Below are 24,664 nucleotides of genomic sequence, written 5' to 3' on the forward strand. Positions count from 1 at the left end.
TGTGGAAACAACTTTAGGGTTATCGAGATGTGTTGATAATTTACGATGGTGGGAAATTAGACCCTAGACGAACTATTGATTGATAGAAGGGGTTACATCGTAGGTCTATAACCCCCCCCCCCCAACTACCTAAAAAAAGTATAATTTCATATCGCCTCCTTATACCCACAACGCCTGCTGCCCACCTCTCTGATAGTCCACACTCCCAGCCAGATTTTGTCGGAAGCAAGTTTGTGACGTATCCCTTGACGGAGCTCTTCCATACGTTAGCAAGCAAGCAGTCAGGTGAGGTGAAGTGTCATATTCAGAACACAGGCGAGTTTCAGGTGGCGACAGACACTGAGGTAGTACAGAATGCTCGACCCAATGTGATCGGCGTTTGTTCTTATCCGTAAGTTAAGATTGGCCGGACTTGTTCTAACATTCCGTGATTTTTTCTTCAAGTTAAACATTTGGGATGTGATTGCAATCGCCGTCAGAAGTTTGAAACGGGGTTTTTTTTGTTCATCGCCAAAACTCCGCTAAGAGGAAGGTCCCATCAACGGAAATAACCGACAAGAGTTCGTTTGTGTGTGTGCTCGTGTGCGGTGTTGAGGAGAAAAGGTAGCGAAGAAGAAAAAAGCGCCAACAGTAACCAAGATGGCTTGTTCGGCAGTTACTTTGTCTTTTGCTACAATCGCAGCGGTTGTGGCAGTTGCTTGTTTAGCCATTGCATTCGGAACGGACAACTGGTATGAAATTAGAGTCAACAGGACCACCATTGAAGGTGAAGACGGATTTGATGACGATTATCGCTACTTCAGTCGTGATGTAGGTCTCTTTAGGATTTGTTTCCCGGATGATAAACCCAAGAAAGGTAAGCATATGCTATTTTATTCCCCCCCCCCCCAGTTTCTTTGTGATAAAACTCCAATCAGTGTTAGTAATTGTCAGACGATACAAATACATTGTTGATTTCAACTAAGCCTAAGTATGTATCGTCTGCTTTTGCGTGGTTTGTAATTAACTTTAATTCCCTGCATGTTGATTTCAGGTAGTTTTCATATCTACCTGAAAAAATGTATTTATTGATTTTTAACATTCATATATTTATGATACTTCGAACATATAGAGCTGGAAATCGGCTTTAAATATTCGCTTTACGACGTGAAATTTTGTTCTAAACTTCTCTCCCACCTGTCAATGCCATTTTCCAGCGCCTCTTTTCTCCACCCCTCTATTAAAAAAAAAAAAAAAAAAAACGAACCCATACTGTTCTCAGTAAGTGAAACAATACTGGACGCTACAAAATCAAGCCATAAGGAAGACGTACACTTCTACCTATCGTTCCCCCCCCCCCAAACCTCTACATCCAATTATGATAGTGAAATTAATATGCAATTTAAGTCGTCGACAGCATGATCAAAAGATTAAAAATACCGTCTTAAACTAGCAGCATTTGCCACTTGTAGATTGAATCTTACTTTGGCCTCGTAATAAGCATGTTCCTAGCATTCAGTTGAAAATAATTGGATCAACACGCACACAAATGAGAAACTTCTAAATGGGATAAGCTTCCGGGAATTTATTTGAACTGTAATATAACTATCGCTAGATTAATTGCGACATAAAAATCCAAGGTTAAATATTATGCAACCCTATTTACGGATGTCTGGTAAATACAAGTTGTGAATATTTCTGGCCGTGATACACACAAGGGAAAGTTCCAAGTATGATAGTGGTAAAAGGTCGTACGTGTTATTATTACTTATTTGCAGGTGCGAGAAGGTTAATCAAACTCGTTATTATCAGGAAAAAATCGAATGATTATAGGATATGACGTTGCTGATCTTTAACCTGAACTTATGACGTCAAATTTCCGCTCAGTTAATTTCAATACCTTTATTCAAATATTTCTAGACAAACTCCACGCTTCGCCAGTGGTCGCGGTTTGCATGTTTTCTATAAAAGTTAATATTTAATTATTCAAATCGACTTGATTGTTTGCTACCAACAATAAGCTTATGGAGGTTCGCAGATTTTTCCTACGCAACGTAATATGGGATTAGAATGGACTTTTAGCAAAAGCCCAATTAGGTTTGAAGGACAAATAAGAAAGTGTTTGGGAGATGGTGCTTTAGTACGTCAAGGCCACGCCGATCATTGTGACAGCCTACGACGTTTTCCTCCTACATTTCGAACCTACTGCAAACACGCGAAAAAAAAAAATCCAATTATAAATCGGAACAAGAAAAAAAATGGATGGAATCTTTCTAATCAATCCTATTTTGAAGTAAAACAATTGCTGTAATCCCCGATGAACTATTTGAATTAGCAGGAAATCGATTCTAAACCGTCCCTTTTGACATTGTTTCTTTTTTACAATGCTTTAAGGTCGTGAGCTTTATTTTTGTATTCGTTCTTTCCAATGGGTACCCACAAAAGTCCCTGTTTGTTCCTGGCGCGACTTTTACAAGACCTTGAGTTAAGTATGCAGCTGGTTTTTAAACGATCAAAGCCTCGAGAATGAACAAAGAAAAGAGGGAAGCTAACATAAGGGGAGAGAACAATAATCCCTTGAGCTATAGGTGTGTTGTAAGAAGGGAGTGAAAAGAAATTCACCGCCGATCGGAAGTTCGTTTTTAGATGGGAACGGAAGTTATCTTCTTAGAGTAAGAATGGGCTACAAAATTTGGAGTCATTAATAACGATCGTGAAAGAAATATTTTCACTGTTTCAACTAATAAACGTGCAGAGTGGGTACGAGAAAGACATTCTTTGGCGCGTGCTCATTGTTTTTTTTTTTTTTTTTTTTTTTTTTTTTTTTTTTTTTTTTAGTGAACTGAAAGAAACTAGACTTGGATAGCGCGTGAGAAATATTTTATAGTCGCGCATTATTCAGTTTTTTTGTAAACAGAACAAAGCGAATGCAAAAAAAAAAAAAAAAAAAATTGATGCACGTGTGCAATGTTATTTGTGCCAAGTTCTCAGTAGAAATTACACCTGATTCTAGTTAATTTAATTTTTAAATGAAATGAACTAGAAAAATAGTCAAACAACTTTGGACAAGTGTCCCATTTTTATTCACCCGTAACCTCAAACACGGGAAGTCCATAAAAGAAAAAAAATCTGAATATCTTGAATGATTCTGAACATCAATTTTTGGATGTCATTCTTTAATAAAACCAAATTACCAACGTCTAAAATTCTTATCTTGACTTATTTCCTCGTGAATACAATACCATCGAAAACCAGCTGTGATAATTTTATAAAACCGAACTAATTATTAAAACCATTATTCAAGCTGTCCAACCCAAGAATAGAATTTCAACTATTCCAAATATATACGATTAACAGCGCCAACTAGTGCCATTCCCTCCCCTCCCCAAATATTCCTGTAACTGGATACGTCTGTTTCTTAACATGAACAAATGACTTCATCTAGCATTTTATTAGAATGCTGTCAAGGTTCATTTAACCAACGGGGATCGTGGGCAAAAGAACGCCTGTGGGTGGAGGCTGTCCTTGTGTCCCACTATCTAAACCAGTTCTCGGCTGTTGGAAGATGAATAGAAATACTTCCCCCTACTATGAAGAGGGGGTGAAAATTCCCTAAATGCAAGTTTACTATTAATTGGTAACTAGACTACCTTAAGGTTTCTGTACAATGAATTAGGGCTGTACTGTTTGGGGTCTTCGTTGAATTTTAAGACCCATCTGCGAACATGACGAAACCCACGTCGATTTGAATGAAAAGATGGAGCTGTATTCAGTTCAAACTGCTTTTTGAATAAACGCTACGCTGTGTCCACAGTCAAGGTTGTCTTCCCAAGAGAAAGTGTTGGCCTTAAGAGTCGATTGGCGAGTTTTTTTTTTTTTTCCAGCAGATGTTTGCTTCTCCATTTTAATAGCTAATCGGGGAGTTTCCTGTATAGTTAGTACCACGTCATCAGTTTATACAGCTAATATCTTCTTACTCTTCAGACCGGAAAGATTTGAGTGACTTAACGTAACCGTTTGAATCGAGAACTTTGATTGCGGTCAACAAATAGAGCGAAAAGTGAAGTGCTGATCCAGATCCTGTTAATTGGATACAGCTAATAAGTTGGAGTATCCCTGGATGTGTAATGTTAACGAAAATATTAGCTTAAGGCGTCCAGTTTGTCGGAAATTAAATGTTTATTGGCTACTCTGTGAAAGCTGCAGTAAAATAAAAATAAAAAATCGAAAATGTGGTTTGGGAGGAGAAATGGGTCTGAGTTTACGACAGCGAGGGCAGCTACTGCCCTAAAATCAGGGACGAGGGTGCCCACCTTTAAAATCTCATCTCGAGGTGTATGGTCCTTCTTTCTGCCAGAAAGCTGGACTATACGCTTTATGCAAGATTATAGGATTGGGTTTGAAATTGCCGTCTATGAGAAACGATGGTGGTTTCTGGATCCCGGGAATAGTCGAATTCAAGGGACTTGCACCTTTTTTAAAATATCTTAAATGTTTCGGAATAAGCATCAGAAGAAAATAAAGGTATTAGAAACGTAACGCAATATTTGAAGATATCTTTACAATAATGCTGACTACCCCACACTCTACTTGGTATAACTGCTGCTTCCACAAATATTCAACTATAGGTAGCAGCTTCTAATTCGACTCGGTTCCAGAGACTAATATTGTCCTGCTTTCTGATCATTCTCTGTACAAGACTGAGGTGAATTAAGTTTTTGAATTTTCAGTTTTAAAATAAATTAATTCTTTTAAAACTAAAAAACATTCCTTTTTTAAATAACGCTTTTAGGATGCGCTCCCTTCAAATCAACAGGATTTTAGAATACTTGCCTAATAATCCCTTCGTCCTGTTGAGGGAACTTCATACTACGGGTTTCAAATGACTGACATCGATTTACCTGAAACTTTAGATTCCCCTACCCCACATTTTTTTAACAAATATATATTTTTCTGACACTTCATTGATCGAAGCCTACCTGGTTCAGTCTATATCGACGACGGTTCCAGTTCCGTCTAGAACGCGAAGAATCTTTTAAGGAATATTTTGAACTAAACATGAGGTAGTCTGTCTCGCATAATAACCACAGGATTTCTCCCGGAAATTTCCATCCCGCTAACAATACAAATCTGCTATCCGAACAAGTAATTTACAGACGAAATATAGTGAATTCAGTACGCACTAAACTAATCTTATGCATACTGAATCTTAATAAATTTAGGCTTGGGAAAGCCAAGGAAACTGGTCGTAGACTGTCAAGACCTTAAGTACTAGTGATGAAGAATTTATCGTTCTTTGCGAACACTTCGCATTGCAGTGTTCTCTAGAAAAACAAAGGTGTGTTTCCAAAATAAAAATTTAGCCCATGCTTCGTCAACTTTTCTTGTCAAATCTTGCGTGGAGTCTCATAGTATGACTATCGACCGGGCCAGGTGACAGGTCATTGCGAAACTGCACTTGTTCCAGCGGAATTTACATACCCTGCTCTAAGCCATCCGTTTTCCTAAACTTGAATGCACCCTTTAAGCTTTTAAAAGTTGCTATCAAGGATGTGCCAGCAAAAAAAGTGTGGGGAAGGCGGCTCTTAATCTTTTTTAAATACATTATGTTTTAAGATTATGTGCAGAATTTTTGTCATACCCACCCAGGTTGGAAACCTGTAGCACTTAAAAAGATGAGTAGGCTAAGGCAAAGATAATCCGGATGCTCTGCTCTAAATATGGTGTCGAACTTGGTTTCAAATCAATTTAAACCTTAAACGGAAAGCGATATAATGGATGACGAAATCGCATCTAATCGAAAAGCATTCAGTTATCCATGGTGAAATTCTAGCTCTGTATCTAGAGGTTAGTGGTTATCCACTCAACTAACATCGCCACTGTAATTGCCAATAACCACATCTGCGCCTTAAATCGAATACATGAATCTGCTGCCACCTAGATCAATAAAAATCGTAAATCTCTCCAATTCGGGAGATTGGAGATGCTCTTGTGCTTCCCAGTGAGCTTTATTTTTCGTAATGTTTAGAATTCCATATTCGCGAGGATTCAGACAAATTTTTAATTTTCCTTAATTGCTAATTTTAGCTCCATCTTGGGCATTGAGACTTTGTCACTGCTTCGGAAGTAGCCTTTTCATTTTTTCACAATTGTTGGTTTTGAACTTTTGCTTTAGCTTCTCCCTGAACTTCTGATGGAAGTTAAGGGGGTTTTATTTGAACGCATCCCTTGCTGGGAATATCGATTGGGTCTCCACGTGTGCAATATTACGACCTTCTGAGACCTGCATCCAGAAGGAGTTTGCATGTTTCTGTGTACGAACCATACTAAGCATCGCTCTCAACCAAGACTGATAATGAACGTAAGAGGTGTCATCATTCGGAGTAGACTCATTACTTCATTGTACCGAGTCAAACACAATCGCATACTTTTGTTTTCAACACCTTGGGATGGACTTCTTAAAACACGTATCGCTCCTCCAAACAGAAATGTAGGCTGCAAAGAAAGTTTGCAGCCTACACTTCTAAGATTCGGGATTTGTACGACTTCGACTTCCTCCATCAGGCAATCTATGATACAATGAAGAATTCAGCCAAGACAATTTTGCAATATTATTCGATATTATAAAAGGTCTTGCCTGAGTTTCTCCTCCCTTTTTTTTGGGGGGGGGGGCGACTTCTCAAATTGCATTCAATTACATTTCCGGCGAAGCAGTAAACGTATCATTCCCCAACTAACAGACAGCGCGTTCGTATCCTGCTGGGACACGGATGTCTTTAGGTGGAAGATGAAACTAACTGCTTACTTATTGGAGGTCTGAAGTGGCTTGAAAAAGTTCCATGGCTGGTCTCTAAAGCAGGGTTTCCAGATTGAGTAAAAAATAACAAAATGAAAAAAAAAATTCTTAGCCTACCCACGGTAGCAATGTGTTATAGGTTTCCAAGAAAACCGTTCGTGGGTGTGAACGACATAAAATTATTTAATTCTGTAACATTTCGATGCGGAGTATCTAAACCATTGGCAAAATTGCCACTGAAGCGTTATCTGTTGGCAAACAGTAACATAGCAATATTTTAAAAAAAAAAAAAAAAAAAAAAAAAAAACGAATGGCGAAATGCCCAAAAATACTGTGAATCTGTTAGTTTAAATTCTGTAATGTCAAACTTGGATCAGTTAAGTACTGAGATTGTTTGTGATCTTCTCTTAGACAAGAATTTAAGAATGTAAATATCTGGGCTGTCAGTGGTATTCTCCAATGAGTTTTTATTTATTTTTTTTTTTAAATCCGTGATTACTACTATTATAATTGTTAACATTTTTACCTTATCGCGAAAAAAAAAAAACGTGCTTAGTTTTCAATTTAATTTTGCTATTTAGGTAATTGACACATCCAAATTCAATATCGAACTTGTGCTGCTTTACAATTTTAATTATCTAAATTGTAAGCGATTTAAGATTCACTTTCGAAATAAACCATTAAAAATAGCAACATTGCTATAGGGATGGGCTGCATAGTATCTTGGATTGCACACTTCTGTCCACCTGGTGTTTACCGGAAGACATCTCTCAGATGTCGCCACCTAGTGGACGTTAACAATAGCCCCAATAAGAAATGTCATGGCGCAAGCGATGAATTCGTGACTACACATCAAATCTAATTTATTCCTCTCCACTTCATTTACAGTAAATCTCCTCGGAAGGCAAAGCAAACAGTCGTTTCTTGGAAAGATTTCCCGCTTGCGAAATGTTACTAGCTCTGCTGATAGCGTCATCAGAAGGCCAGGTGCAGCGGAAATGGATGATTGTGGCTGTTTGATCCTGAAGGTGATTTTTGTCAGCTGGAAGAAAAGCAAGAATTCAATTGCGGTACACAGAAAAAGATTGGCTGTTGTCATAGCAACGAAAAAGGAAAACATTGGGTTTTTTTTATGGGGGGGGGGGGTTCAGGAATGAAATCTCAGTCGAAGGTGGCGAATTTTTCACACCCAAACGCCTCTTTTGTACATCGACAACTCGCTAGAAGAGTGCAGAGGTGGTAGGTCAAGGGTGGCTTTTCAATTACCAGTGCAAGAACCCGACAGTTTGGCGTCGCTCATCGAACACCCTTCTAGGCTGTGTTATTCGGCTAACAGGAGGAGACGTCTGTCAATGAGTCACAGTCGCGACTTACCACCCTAGAAAAACAAAAGCTTTTCCACTTGTTTGCATTCGTATTCTCAATTCGACTTTCTTTTGTTTCGTCGCGAATTTTCCTAACAAAAGAACTCCACGCAAATTAGAAGTATATTCTTCATGGTTAAACCGTATTCGAACTAGGAATCGGGAACAATGACGTTCACGCTTCAGAGGTTTCAATAATCTTAAACATCAAAAGAAACGTTTTGTATTTCTTTTCTCCCCCTCCCCCCTTTGTAAGTATGTCGCAGTCAATGCCCGTCATTATACAACGGGTGTGACAGCAGACATTTCCCAACTTCGTAAAGGGAAATATTGGGAGTTTTCGCAATTGAAAAACCCTCAGACTAATGCTAATGTCAATGGCCAAAATAAGGCATCTGATTTGCAATGCGTCTGTCTTTATATAGGCACGTAGTTGGAGGACTGGCTTTTGGTCTTGTTGCTTCGGCCGTACTTCTGAGACTAGTGTATGGTCTGTGTGTTCTGAAAAGTCGGTTTCTGGGATAATCATGAGGTGGGGAGAGAGTCTGGGAGAAATTATTTCGCCACCATATGAGACCTGCGAACCCACCTTCAACTGAAAAGTCTATATAAAATACTTTTCAACTGAAGGGTCTTCTACTGTAACGGATTCGAACCCAGGGTTTCATTGTTGTGAATTTGACTTTATAACAATCACCTTGGGGGGGAGGGACTGTATCTAGGCTAATGGGGGTTGTTTAATTACCTTCACTCTGCACAATTTTTGTCTTCAATTTGCCAAATGTGTTTAATTTGCATTAACTTTCAATTTTTGAAAAGAATTATTTTATAGGGAATAAGATGGCAGCAGAAATTGTCTACACTTACTACAAATTTCCAGTGTTTTCCATCAAAATTGTCACTTATCTAAATTTAACTATCACTAATCATCCGAAATGAATCTGTCAAACCATCGCTAGCAAATCTGCTGAACTTTTAACAGATTGAACGCTTAATCCACACTTAGTGATAGCCACTTTGAGTATTAAAACTTAATTCTATTGTTTTCTCTTCGTTACCTCCAACCCACGCGTAGTTTCTTCTTTTGAACTTTATGAAGAAGGGCTATTTTTGTCCCTAGAAGGACAAACAAGACTGCTAACAGATGACCCTGTAAAAAGTTTAGTACGACGTGCTTAAAACTTTGCTTTCGATATTGTACATGTCCTGTGGGCATTTAGTGATAATAAATTGATCCTGTTCAGAAGTTTTCGTTCTTAAAATAAACTTGGTCTTTTTACATACTACCCATTCAGATTTCCATTTTAATTTATACAATTTTGCTAAATCTTTCCGTATACAAAACTTTTTTTCCCCCTGCTTTTGGCAGCTCAGAAGGGGGGGGGGGGAATGCCACGCTGCCTGTCCTTTTTTTTTTGCAATGTCTCAAATAATGATCTATTCCCCCCCCCCCCGAACACACACACCCTGCATTTCTTACATTTTCTGTTTTGTATATCACTTCAGTGGAGCATGAGGGGAGAAGCATCACTTCCATTTAGAGTATTCTGCTGGCTCTAGTGGAATGCGATTTGAATCTTCAACCTGATGTATGAGTCTGTACTTGAGTAGCCAGAAATCCTTTTTCGGCCTTTTTTTTCATCCAAAAATCCTTTTTGGATGCGAAGCTTTTTATGCAAGTTGATTACGCTCAAATACTACATGACCTCTACATACCACGTAAGTTAATGTAGGAAGTTTGTTGAGACGGGTTCAACTCCATCGATGTCTTGCTGTGATTTGCGTCCCCTCCTAAGAAATCCCCCAAAACTAAACAACCAAACTAATCCATATTTAAAAAATTAGGAAAATATGCAAATTCGAGATTCATTTCTATCCCAGCACGAAGTGTATACTCATCGCATGCGGTCTGAATTTTGAATTCATTCAACAGGAAGTAGTCAATGCGAATTCATCCGAGGGTAGCCACCTGTGATATCATGTTTAATTAATTTTTTTAAGGATAAACTACGCTTTACGAAACAGCAAATGCAACTTTTACTGATTGCTTTGTAGCAGTAAAGAATAATTGTGATTAACTGCAGGCTTCGTTGATCTGCAATTCTAACAATAGTCTGTTGCTAGATAACGAAATGAACGGTAATTAGGCAGAAAGCGGTTTGTACCATTTGATGTGTCATTTCACTTCATCGCACTGCTGCGCCACCTTCCGGTTTCTTTAATTTCTTGTCGGATTATATTAGCTTTTATTATGAAATAAAATTAGAAATGCGGATATGCAGGATTTTATTTCCTGATGCGCAAAACATTAAAATGATTCGAAATGAGTTTTTTTACTATAAATTTATTCATGTGAACAAACAGCATCCCGATATTCACAAGTTTTTGTTTTTAATTGAAAAGAATTTTTTTTTTTTTTTTCCATCGTACTCTTCGAATATGTCCCTCCCTCAGGTTAGCAAACCCTAGAAGATACTGAAGGGATACAGAATACTTTTTTCCGCATAGGGCCACTAGCACCACCTTTTCAAGTGAACTGTTCGCTGACATGAACGTTGCAACGTCATTCTTGTCGAACAGACCCAAAACACGTCGTTCAGACAACATATTTGATGGGTGGAAAGAAGTCTGGCGGACTAGAGTGGAATGACCTCTCGTAAGTCCCAGGGAGTGCAGAGATGCTAAGGATTTCTCCTTTCCTGTCAAGTATAAACGTAACATGTTAGCTTACACCTGACTACTGAGTTTCCATCACAGATTAAAATAAGTTATTGTACTGTACACGATTGTTAGTCATTTGCTCATTAAGTCTAGTCTTTGTGAACAGTGCCTATGCAGTTCTGATCTCAAATAGTAATCCTTGGGTTTTTCAAAGAGCCATGTTTTCTTTCATGCAGAGATACTTAATCACATCCAGCCAGTGTGAGGGCGTACTCCATGGAATGAGAACAGGTGTCAATCTGTCGGTGTGATTCTCATCGATGTAATTAGGAATGTATTAAGCGTTCGAAGCTGCTCGCTGTTTAATTTAGGATACGCTTGAGGTACTGAAGCACTTTTGAAAACAATTTGAATATCAAAGAATCAAAAAAATAAAAGTCTGAAATTCCCTCACAAATCCTAAACTAAGCCACTGTTTTACAATAAATAAACTGTATTATGTTTTGATTACTTATCTAGTTGTACAATACTACTAATTTTATTTTCCTTCTAAATCGATAATATATGGCATTCAAATGAATAATTACTACTCTGTGGTAGTCTTACAAGGAACTGCACCATAACCACTGTTAAAGCACCTTCGACTGGTCTGAATATACATAAGGAAAAAAAACTTGGTGTGGAAAAAAATTGTAGTTTTAATATTATTGCATGATTACTAATTCGTGTTTCTACAAGATTAGAAAAAGGGACTGTTTAAGATATTAAACTGACCAGTATGCTTAGCAGTCCCTGAAGAATAGTGACAAATCAAAGGATAGTTCGTTGATGAGCGAACTTCTCTGAACGAAATGGAGCTTTAAGAAAAATTGTAGAATTAAAAATGCGGAGAGAATTCTGTCGATTGTTTCGAACTTGTCACGTGCTTACTGACGTCATGTTCAATCCATATCGCCCAACAATTCATGTCAAAGCTTTAGTAAAGATCCTAAGGTATAGCATTTTACATCCTAATTCTGAAGTGTCTTCATACCTCATTCTTGAACGAAATTTAAGATGTGTTTAAAAAAAAAAAAAAAAAAAAAAAAAGGAAACGGACTTGTTTTGTCAACGTGTTTTCGGTCTGTCGGGTTTTCGCTGCAAAATAAACTTGGCTTCTCTGAACAGTGGCTTGCTTAAAGCCTTTTTGATTCTTTATTTTAGCAAATGCGGAGTTTTTTGAAATTGTACAAAATAGCCAGGCTTTGTTTTGGAAGAGGTCTTAGCCTCAGCTGGTGATAGCTTAATCTTGACGAACTTTTCTTATGACAAATCTGGAGTCATTAGGGAATTCATATTGGTAATAAGTGACCAAAAGCATTCAGGAAGTGAAGCCCCCCCCCATAAAATGAAAAACAGTGCAGAATCATTCGTAATAGTTCCCTCTAGTTCCGGAATCCTCGAATCTAGAGCATAACTAGTCAATTTGGATCTCGTAGTAAATCGCAGGAGGCTTAACAAAGGTTTCAAATTATAACCTTCCCCTGCCCAGAAAATGGTGTTTGAAAGAAATTAAGATGTTGAAAGTATGTTGGTTGCAAGGCCAAGAATTGTAACCATTCAAAGAAGTGAAGTTCAGGGATATTAAATGAACCGGAAAGGATGAAACAAAGTGGAGTATCATCCGAGTTTCACTTCTTCGGTCTTGAACCCCGTTTGGGGGGGAGAGAGAGAGAGAGAGAGCATTTAATAATCGGTTGTCCTTTTGACCTTGCATGTTCAACCCGCTACTGCTTTGTGGCAGTTTTTACAATCACTGTTGGGATTAGGTTTTCCAGTTATCTTTCCCCGCTCTTGTCAAATTCCTCTTACTAAAATAAAATGCTCGCAGCCCAACGCTATGGGTCAAGTGCTGCTTTTCTATCTCTCGAACTTGTTTTGTAGTCGGCAAACTTTTTAGTTTGTCCTTCACCTATCAATAACTTTAAAAACAAATTCACGTTTCTGATTCTGTATCGATGTTGCTTGAGGCAGCTTGCTCAACAGCCTTGTCAGATGTTTCGGTTCTTTTTTAGTCGCTTCTAGGAGGGAAATGACCTCTGAAATAGTTCAGAAGAGGAGGAAGTAGTTGGTTTGGGGTGGGGGAAGGGAGCAGGTCAATCGTTATGGTGGTAGATGCAAGAAAGAATGCAGGTTTGGAGAGATGGAAAAATTTTTCGTATGTAAATGAGAATATTTTTCAGAGATTTGTCAATACTCCTACGTTTAATTTTCAGTTCGGATATTGAACAGTTTTTAAATTATCAGCGTTTTTAATTATAAATTGGGAGTAGCTAACGCAGTTCGATTAATGTTTTTTGTTTTCATTCCGTTCATGGTCTGTTGGCCGAACAAACATAATGGTAGAGGCACACTTTACTCAATGTCTTTCACACCTCGTATTTGTAGGTGACGTTAATTAGAACTGGAATTAGGACGTTAATTCTTGGCAAACTTACACGTGGGGCTTTGTTGGCTTAAGTGATTAAAATGTTTCAAGCCTATAACTAAAAATTGCAGATTCTATGTGTATGAAAATAGTTAAGTTATGAACAAAGTAATTGAACTATTTTTCCTTTTTTTTTTAATCGATAGGCTTGAATCCTGTCCATTGTTTCGAATTTTTCACGTGCTTACTGACGTCATATTCAGCCTATATCGCCCAACAGTTCACGTCAAAGCAATACTCTTCAGTAAAGAGATTCCGAGCTATAGCATTTTACACCCTAATTCCTCAATGTCTTCATACTTCATTCTTGAACAAAATTTAAGATGTGTAAACAGGAAACGGACTTGTTTTGTCAACGTGTTTCCGGTCTGTCAGGTTTTCGCTGCAAAATAAACTTAGCTTCTCTGAAGTGGTGGCTTAACTTAAATCTGACCTGTCCGTCTACTTAGGACTGATTCTTGACAAGACAGAAGTGTAATTCCTCCGTTTACCATTGAAACGAGACAGGTGAATTAAACTCCAAGATTGCATTTACTGAAGCCGATCATATTTTGCTATTTCCGGTCTGATTTGCTCCTCTCTTTAGTATAAGAAAAATATCACTTCGATGTGCTACCGATAAAATTAAGATTGAGGCATCGTCAAGCGGAAACTGGCTGCCACACCTCCCCAGATACGCTAGGAATGCAGAGGGAGTGTGGAATGATAATGGCGATTTATCGGTTTCCGGTAGCGGTCACCAGAGGGCGTCTTCCTGGCACTTTCCTCATGGTTTGCTGACTTAGCTAGCTCGAATTAACGTACGTGGCTTGGCCTTCCCCTTGAACCTTCCTATCACTACAAGGAAGACTTGACTAACCTCCCATGATCCTCTAGCTGTCCTCAGTTGAACTGGAACGACGCTGACGTCACTACCACCATTACATTTTCAGTTATTTATCTAATTAGGTCACCGGACCAGTCCCCCATGAAGAAATTATCAGGTCATCTTGCATTTATGCGAAATCCCTCCTTTTATACAATATCTTTCCTCCCACTTCCGATTTCCCCGTAATACTCCATGCAAGGTGGCACGAAAGGGTTCATTGTCCCCTCTTTTCCTCCCTCTGTACAAACGCGCGGACCTGTCGTGAGCACTCACGGGGACCAAAAGTCAGTTTAACTGTTATTCGAATGCGCATGCGTCGAATATGCTCCTGATCTTCGGTATATAAATGAATAGAGGACTATGCGTAGCCCGGGTCACCCTGAGATATTCAGCTGCTGTTTGTGTATTCAGTTATGTTGTATCAGTGTCTCGTTTAATCGCATGCTTACAATGTACTGTGTTTCCGTATAATTCTTACCCCGACTAGCTGTTAAATTTGTCCTTTTATTCATCCCTATTCAAATCCAGGAGTACTGGATTTGGTGAATAAATTTTGTAATCTTCTGGTTTCTAATACTCCTCTTCGCTAATTTGACTGTCCGAATTCAACAAAGAAATGAACAAACTTTGAAATAAAAGTGTAAAATTAATATCAATTCCTCGACCACCTGCTGTACTACGGGTTTATAAAAATAAAAAAAAAAAGAGTCGCAAGAAAAACCCAGAACTACAATAACCACTATTTCTGAAAATGGCCAAAATAGTATTTGTACAATAACTTTGTTTTTCCAGGAAACATTAAAGGAATTAAGATCTTTTAGTCCGGTGTGTGTTTCAAGCGAAATAAAAGAACGGGGCAAAACAAGGAATCAGCCTAGATGTCAGCAACGTACAGGGTAGTCTGAAAAGTTCTCGGCCTAACAATGAAAAAACGAATTTATAATTTGAAAATTATTTTTCAACATAATCTCCCTTAATACGTTTATTTAAGCGATGCTCCAGCGTCATTATCTCATCCCTGTAGTGGTTCTCAGTAAGATCTGCAAATACCCCTCTACAATCACCTCTTGATTTGAAGAAAAACTTCGACCAGAGAGGAAGAGTTTTATTTAGTCTGGGAAGAGATAGTGAGCCAAATCTGGGGAACTGGGTGGATGTTCCAGCAATTCATAGTGCAGATCCCTTAATTTTCCCATTGCCAAAACACCTTTGTCGACAGGTGCATTGTCCTGATGAAAGATGATTTTTTTCTTTTGTAAACCGGATCTTTTCTCACGAATTTTTTCCCTCGAGTTTGATTAAAAGATCGGAATAATATTCCCCGGTTATTGTTTTACATTTTCAAGATAATTAATAAACAAAATGCGTTTATCATCCAAAATACCGATGCCATAACCTTTCCTGCTGATGGAACAGACTTTGGCATTCTTCTTTGGCACCGGACAACCGGCTTCTGTCTACTGTTTGGTTTCTGGTGTGTAAATCCAAGTCTCATCCATAGTAATAAATCGACGCACAAAATCAGTTTTATTCTTGTTTAAACGCTCCAAGTACTGTTCAGAGATTTTCATGCAAGTGCGTTTTTGATCTGCCGAGCAAGCACAGCACCCATCTTGCGCAAAGTTTTTTCATTTGCAATTCTTCATTTAAAATATATCCTACACGTTCTTTTGAAATGCCTATACTCTCAGCAATTTCACGCACTTTAACTCGCTGGTCATCCAATACCATATCGTGCACTTGATGAATGGTTTCTGGTGTTACACTTTTTGGACGTTCTTCACGTGGTTCATCTTCAAGGGTGGTACTGCCACGTTTAAACTTGGAGCCCATTTCTTAGTTGTCGAACACGAAGGAGAAGAGTGCCCATTAACTTTTATGAACTTCGGATGAATTCCTTTGGCGTTAAACCTTCTTTTACAAAGAATTTTATAACTGCACGATACTCAGTTTTATCCATTTCAAGGAATACAGACGACACTTTTGCTTAAGACAGCTGTACAAAACAAACTACTTGATAGAATGACTTGCAATTTCACATGGATGCTTATGAAAGGTGTACCAACTTAGAAAAAGTCTTGCCGATAGCGTTTCTATCTATGCTCGAGGCATAGAAAGCAGCGCTATGCTATTGAAGAATTAACTGAAATTGAAAAGTAAATTGTAACCGACCCTACTTTCTTAGTACTTGGCTCGTTTTTCAAATCACCTGACATAAAACAGCAGTAACTGTCACTGAGTAATACGACCTGGATGATGTTAGAAAAAGTTCTTAACAAGAGGTAGTTTCATCCCACAAACAAGTATCCGAAACACCAAGAGTACTTTAGCACAAATCCGAACATACTTCCACTATTATTCGAGATAAATTCTGCAGGACATCGCCGTAATCCACAAATGCTTGACTACAGAGGTGTTTCGCCATCTATTTGGTAGCATCTTCAAGGATAATAATAAACTTAAAGTACCTTATCTGAAATCCAGACCCCCTAAACCTACTTGATAGGACTAACTTTTTTTTTCATTATTATTATAAAATGTGGAATACACTGTGGAAGTTGATTCACATTCTACTTTCTCTAAAGAAGAGTTGTCTTGCGATTCACTTCGCTCCTAACTAATGAAAAGCCATGTTGTGGAATTCATACCAGCAATTGATAATATCAATAATCCGATTTTTTTTAAAAATTCTTCCATCACTTTTCAGTGCAGTTTTTCAAATTCCATCGTCGTATAGTCTTTATTCTGTTACATGGTGAACTTTGTCTTTCACAATGCGTCATGGTGATGACTCTTTAGCTCTGCTAATGCCAAGATTTCCCGGACTTTACTCCTCCTTCTTTCCTATAGACAGATTTCGTCTCTATTGCGCATCGTATTCGTGGCTTTCCTCCGAACAGCAAGTGTATGTGTATATATATGTATGCTCTATTAACATTTGAAGCTCTAGTGACGCGGCAAACACATTATACTAATATCCCGACATTGCTCAAATTTAAAATTACATCCAGATCCCAATAGCCAATCCCACTCTATCATGAACATTGCTTTCTCTAATAATATTAAACCTGCATCCTCTTCCGCTCATTTAGCAAGCAACGAAAGTTACTGTTGTTTTTACCAGTCCTTTTTCAACATTCTCGACTCGATCCTTCCGGAATCGAATTCAGTTTAATTAAATCATTCTCGCTCTTTATGCTGTCACGCGGTTTGCTTCAGCAGTATGCCTTTTTTTTTTACGTACTTCCACAAAAGCTTATCGACGGAAATGACATCCGTAAGTTTTCTCAATGTAACAGGCGCACCATCTTGATAATCTATGGACCAACTCCAAACGCAGCTTCTCTGGATCATCTTTCCATTTTCTCAACGGCATCAAGAAATGTAGAGAATAGGAGCCGATTGAAAATGGCTCGTGTCGCAATTAATACTATTTTAATAAATGAACCACGTGGGATTTTTACATGTACAAAAAAAAAAAAAGTTCCCCAGGTGGAATCCCTCTTGAACATGCATTCGAGTGTCCTGTTGATTGGTTTTCGAATATGCTTGGATCAGTTTCTTGTAAATAAGACTTATTTCTGAATTCTCACTTAAAATTGAAGTTGCACCTAATACTATGGTAGTTGATTGTTTACAGTAGTACTTAAAGGATTTTTAAAATTCATTAAATAACTTGCATTCCAACAATAATTATTAAATGAGGCTTTACTTCCTGCACATTTCTAATCGATAAATGTTAGCAAGTTATGTGGAGTTGCAAGATTTCAAATTTTATTACGATCAGAAATGGGACTTGCGCATTCCTATCAAAAATGCTTCGCAGCTTGTCAATTAAACAATTAGAACAAACTTCCTAATACGTCATTGTTCTGTCATTCATGAAAAGCTGCTAAATCTAATTAGTACATTTAATAGAAATGGGTCGAGCTTTTTTTTTTTAATTAGAAACTATTCTAGAACTAAACATGAAACTTTGAAATCTCAGTCTTCCATCGGGTGATGAAATTTATCTCGCATTTAGACAAGCACAAAAATACATAGTCACGGGATTCTACCCGAGTCCGTTTGGTTAGAAAGCAGGTAGGCTAACCACTCGGTCAACTACTCCGACAAAACACAGTCAAACATGGAAGTAGTGCTTCATTGTCTCCAATAATCGCAATGGGCGACCACTTAGTTTCGAATATTTACCCCAACGGGATTGTAGATATCGATATCCACACAGTACGCTGTAACATTTTATAGGATCCTAATAGGAGATCCTGATCCAACACATTTGTTTTTAGTTTCGGCTTTTCATAATGTCTGTTTATATAATAGAAACAGATTCAATTAGAATATTTAGTTCTAATTTTAGTTTACGAGAGCATGCTTTAACGCTGATCATTCCCCCCTAGAATGGGCATTTATGTCCAGATTTTCACAACTGCCTTATCTTAAAAAATCGAATCTTTACAAACTAAACAAATGTTGACTCGCACTTTTGGTGGAATGAATTTTCTACCTTAAGAAAATTACACGTTCGGCAACGTGTTCAAAATTTGTTGCAAACATAAAACGGGAGTATACTAAGGGGCTGTGCTTCTCTCCAAGGGTATGTGTCCCTGAGTTTTCGATGTTATTGCAGATGACATAATTTTATAAAACCCTCATAATCATACTGACCTCACATGCATAATACGAAAAGTATACAGTATTCATCCTGATTTACGCTCACGCCTGGACTTGCACTTTTCTGTGCAGCCGTTTGCAACTGAAATCCTATGGAATAGGTTGGTTACTCTTCATTCCAGGAGTGTCCTATGGTCCAGTGGACGCCAGGAGTTTAAAACTAAGTTTTACACTTAATGAATAATTGTTAGGCATGTGATCGAAAATTATGCTTTGGGTAAGTATCTTGTTAGTATCCACTTTTATATAGAGTTCATAACTAGTAAGAGAAAGCTTTTGAGGAACTTGGAGAATCGCTGCACTGTCATGTTTGCTTCCTAACTCGTTACGCCCTTCTCAACTGAAAGGACACTCCACTCGACATGTCCTACTCAGTGCAATCATTCGCATATCGAATTCGATCCCTTCAGATCTGTAGTTCTTGATACTACTAAGTCTCCTACTGCAGAATTCATTTCGCAAAACAGACCAATCGGTCATAAGAACATACGCAATTAAGACAATCCACTGGCCTCAAAGCTTGGGTCGATTCTGCTGTAAATCCAACATTAACAATGGCTGGTTAATACTTGTAGATTGATGAATAATCCCTGCTCGACTTAAGGATTTCAAAATGTGTTCGAATAAACTAAGTTATGCAAGAACTACTCGTTCACTTTCATTTTATACATTTTATTTTGAAATAAATGGTGCAAATTTATCGTTGACAAATCGAGCATGAAATTGGAATGAACTAGGAAGGCCTTGACTCAAATGCAAAAATCGCATCTTCTTAAATATTTGGACACTCGATGGTGTCGTTTCATCTGATTTAATGCCCACCTCTTGTCTCGAGATGGTCGTGAGATAGGAAAGCCAATGAACACTTCGCCGCACGTGTGATTCGATGTTGAAGGGCAAACAACCCGACCTCCATACCGACGGTGTTATTAGATTTCATCAAACCTGTTTACACGCGCATTAATTAGAGATGCGAGTTGAATGGCAAGGAAATCTTTTCCATGGAACAAGACTACAACTCCCCTAAGGGAGTTGTTAGTAGACGAACTAAAGCCAAATATCCTTTTATTTATTGACGAAGCTGTCTCCTTGCATCGAGATAATAAATGATAATTCAAAACTCAGGTTGGAGGAACTTTAAGGGGGAGGTACCTTGTCATTCCAGCTCTCTCTTTCGTTTGAAGGCCTGTGGCGAGGCGATTTCTTTTGTCCGCATAACATTTACAGAACCCGTGAATGGTGTCTCGAATTCGGCCGAGCATAGTCTAGGTTTTAGTGTTGTATCAGAGCACTCGATTGTATCGCCTGACCTCATTATATGCTTACGAAGTTCCTATTCTTCGGATGCATTGAGCGAATAACCTGCTTCAGCTAGTGTACGTCTGATTTGAATTAAAACTGGGAGTAAATAGTCCCTGAATCTATTTACTTCCAGAGGGGTCAGGGCCTTTTTGTCTTTCTTCCCCTGTCCCCTTGATTTGAAAAGGTGAATTGTGTCGGTTAATCGGTCTCGCTGAGAGGGCGCTGTGGTCGAGTCAGTTGGGAAACTTAAACAACAGGATTCGCTTTTACAAACCTCGACACCAGAAACTATCTGATAATGACCAGGAAATATTTAAAGATTAGTAGAAGAAAGTGCAGATACAGTGATTTCATTAATCACTTTCACGAGGGATAAAAGTACTTGCCCTCAAACTGGGAGGAACTCCTTCGGTTATCCTCCCAACTGTGAACCTCTTTCCCCTTTGAAAAGATCCATACACTGTTTTTGACTCTCGCCATCCACTCCGATGGTCAAGACGTAGTCATGAAACTAACCTATTCCTATGGATCTTGTAAGACTGCACTCAGTCTTCCTTCGATTCTGTGTAAAAGCTTTCATCCGAAGCAGTTTAACTGACTAAATAAACACACGTAATAACCACAGTAATAAGTTTTAATAAGTAAATATTTCATCCTAAGTATCTTAGGACATCGTTTGTACAGTTAATTCAAACAATACTAGGAATAACATACAGTTAGGGTGCATGCTTACAATGGAATCCCAATATGCGTGCAGAAAACTTATTACTGTGGTTATTGCGTGTATTTTGTTTAGTCGTGAATTCTCCACAGGTTTCATTGTACAATAAAGATTAACTGATGTCTCACGAAAGGGTTCCCCTGAAAACGTTTAAATCCACAAACAGATGACGCATATTTTAAACTAGTCGCACATCATTGGTTTCACAGTAACTCGAATCAACCCCAGAAGAAAAACCAGCGTAGATTGAAACACCTTGTTTGACCCATTTTCAAACTCATTGTTTGAAAATGGTGTCCGGACCTCTCTGGACATCATTTTCAACGGCAAAGAAACGACTCGGAACTAACAAATGGACATTTTTCACTTCTGCTTGTTTTCCAATCCCCCCCCCCCCATTAACTTTCATGATTTTTTTGGAAAAAATTAGAAACTGACTCCTAGTTGAGAAGGAAACGGGCCATGGTCACATCGCCCTGACCCAAGTAGATCTGATGAACCTTTTCCAAAAGTGAACTATTTTCCGGAACGGTCATACAAAATCTGTTTCGCTGTTTGACCTCATTTGCTGGTAATATAGTTCTCCGTTCTAAATCTGTACTCGAACATCTCTGTTCGAATGAATTTTTTAAAAAATTATTTTTGTTTTTCTAAATTAGACCCTAATTTAGATGTTGCAATGAAAAGTACATCACTGGATATATTTTTTGAATATCTCTTAATCTAATCTTAAATACGTGTTTATTAAAAAGTGACAATCCTATATAATGGATTTCATTATGTAGACACCTGCAAGGAGTTAGAAAATATGCAAGCTAGTAAAAGAAAAACTTTTGCTGACTCTTGGATTTTTTATTTTTATTTTTTTAACCCAAACATTAGACTAGATTGCACTTCAGTCTCTTCATATGCAAAGTTCAAGCCAGATATGACTAGTTCAGTTGATATTAGACCTTTTTCGACTTAGCTCATCCGTGGAGCCCACGTGACAGAATCATAGTCCCGGTGGCTCTCTTCATTCTTCCATTCGTGCCTTGACAACGCACCTAAAACTCTCAATATATCCATTCTTTCATCCATCTCGTGCAGATGGTATGAGTAATTGGTAAAACAACCTACCAAGCCACGTTCAGCTTCTATAAAAAGATCAGCTTCAATAAAAAGCCTTGTCTAACCATCTGGATGAGGTTCGTCAGTGGCCTCCAATACCTTAACTACTTCAGAGAGAGACCAACTGGTCTGTTGTACCAGTACCAACTCAACTCTCGTATGTTTTTCCATTAGGACTAGTGTATTAACAATTGCCGTTGAATTTCATAAATCCATAGCGTATCGTTTGACTAAATTAGTCTTAAAATATTAACAAAAATAATTTTATTATGGCGTTTATAGTTTAATTAGTACGTGTTTAATACATAAATGAACTCTCGAACCAGTCCCTTTTTTTAACTTTACATAACCGAAGCATTTTTTACGTAGCTTGTGCAACATGTTAGTTTGCAGAACTGTCTGGGGAAGTTCAAAGTACGGAGACATACAATTAAGTGTTGGGTTTCACTGTAAGCACTTGCAGTCACAGATTCTTCTAATGAAGGAATTAGGCGGGAATGCAGCGGAAAGGGGTGGAGGAACAGAGTAGTTAAGGTGTTGTGAAAGTTTTTTTTGATGCCCAACAGACGGATGGAAACTTTAATGGATCCTCTAAATTGCTGATAGCTTTCATGTGTAACAGCTTGTGTCTGACGTCTTTCTGTTTACAATTCGATGTTGCAAACGTCATTATATACGAAGAATGGTCGCTCCAGGTGTCGTATCAATTAATTTAAATCGCCTCATTTGGATTCTTAAATTTTTGTGACCTATTCTGGAGCATGTCACTCACCTCTTGTACGGGTGACTTATAAAGTGAGCCTTTACTCGAAGGTCAGTGGACATAACTTTGGGAGGGCAGACGGGCTGACTCAGTATAAGGTAGGAGTAACCTTGATTCGCCCTTCATGTAAACAGCAAGCTGGATGCAACGCAACCCTCATTTTTTTCCTTCTTTCTCCTTCGTTTGTTTCCAGGTGTCTTTATGCGTGCGTGCTCAGTCGTTCGTTCGAACTTTATACCTACAGAAGGCGAAACTGCATTCAACAGCTGTTGAGGTTCCCCTCCCCTCAGTGCTTTTTTACCGTTCCGCCTATTCTGCAGGTGGTTCACGTAATTTACCGACTCGTGTTAGCGTATACATAAAGCGAACGTAACATTATCAGTTTAAGACATTTAAATATTCATTTTTGAATAAGTGTGGCATACCCTAAGACGTACGAAAAAATTTTATTAGTAAAAAAAAAAAAAATTATAAAGTGAGCTTTCGAACTATGCTGTTTTCGTCATTATCCCCCCCCCCATTATAAACAAAGACAACTGATTCATTGAGGTTTTTTTTTAAAAAAAAAAAAAGAAAAAAAAAAGAAAATTGACTGGAATTTCAACGAAGAATGAACTTAAACTATGGAGAGGAAACAACGAGCAAAAGAATTGATATTCTTAAGACTGTATTTAAAAGAAGAAAAATTAAAGTGGAGAAAGAGTAACAAGTCTAATTTTCTAAAGATTGGACAAATCCAGAAAACTGCGGAGGAATAAATGCATTTGCTTTGCGTAACACTAATTTGAATTAGATAAGCAAACAAGGGCTGAGAAAAATAGCAAACATTAGATGGCAATGCTGCATTAAACAAATGGAATCGTTAGAATACAAGACTTATTTATTTCTATATTTAAAGTATGAAGATATCAACGGAAGCCAATTGCTAGAGAACCCATCTAAATTAGAAATCCAGTGGAAGATAATTAAACAATAACTGTGGCATCACAAAATGAAGTATAAGAATGGAAACAAAAGAATTGACAAAGATTGTTAACTAGCGTTGACATGCAGTAAATATACTTGAAGGAACTTCAGAATTTTTTTACAAATAAATGAAACATGGAAACGTATTAGAAAGCTGTAAGATATAGTTAATAAATGATTCCCATCCAAAAAAAAAAAAAAAGAAAGAAAAAAAAAAAGGAATTGTAGGTAACAGATGATGTAAAGAACTGGATACCAAAGCAGAGGAAGACCAAGGCGAAGATGGTGGGATGGTCTTAAATATCTGTACTACAAGAAATAGCAAAAGCGTATTTCAGCCTTTAAGTTTAATTTGATACCTCCTTTGCTTGTTAATGGGAATGGAAATTCTTTAAGTTTTTAACTTAAGCTTTACTAAAATAATTTTGTACTTAGGAATTCGCTGAGTGCAGCTAACTTATGAATGTATATTTGAGAGACTACGCGAAAACCAACTGAAATGTTAAGTTAAATTATTTCAATACGGACTACTCTACTTTTTTTTCCAAAACAATAAATAATAATAAAAAAAAAATTCGCTCCGTATCATTAAAATAGTTCGCCTGTTAAATTCTCTGATGTTGCAAGACTAAGTTTTTCGCCCCGAAAACCGAGAAATCAACCAGGGAACACGCACAATTAGCGACATATGCTGGACCCAATTAATGTATTTAATACAATCCATATTTCGAGTAATTTTCACATTAATCTTTATCTTTAAACGCAATTTATGCATTAATACACACTTCTTACAATTTGTAGGAATACAAATGATCATCTTTCTAAGTTTAGTATACCGTAACTAAGATTAGAAGGCATTCATAAACAGGACTGAGTTAAATCTAAAGGCATTTATGGCTACCCATAAAATTTAACTCTATCTTTCAGGTCTTTTCTCCCTTACAGGTGGCAATTATACGTAATTTCAACAATGATTTTGCTGGAAATTCGATT

At 37.8% G+C, this 24,664-nt stretch overlaps 1 protein-coding gene across 1 annotated transcript in view; it reads left to right on the forward strand.

Annotated features, from left to right (window-relative positions):
- The first annotated feature begins 291 nt into the window (after positions 1-291).
- The window catches only part of LOC150097354 (uncharacterized), a 30,093-nt gene continuing 5,720 nt past the window's right edge, over positions 292-24,664 (forward strand). The window contains exon 1 of the mRNA XM_090407690.1: positions 292-856. Coding sequence (XP_090263816.1) covers positions 640-856 — 217 coding nt within the window. The 5' untranslated portion in view covers positions 292-639. The remainder of the gene's footprint in view (positions 857-24,664) is intronic.

This window comes from Typopeltis vanoorti, chromosome 17 (assembly GCF_054136105.1).
Source record: "Typopeltis vanoorti isolate ZY-2024b chromosome 17, IOZ_Tvanoo_1.0, whole genome shotgun sequence".
NCBI classification, from domain to species: domain Eukaryota; kingdom Metazoa; phylum Arthropoda; class Arachnida; order Uropygi; family Thelyphonidae; genus Typopeltis; species Typopeltis vanoorti.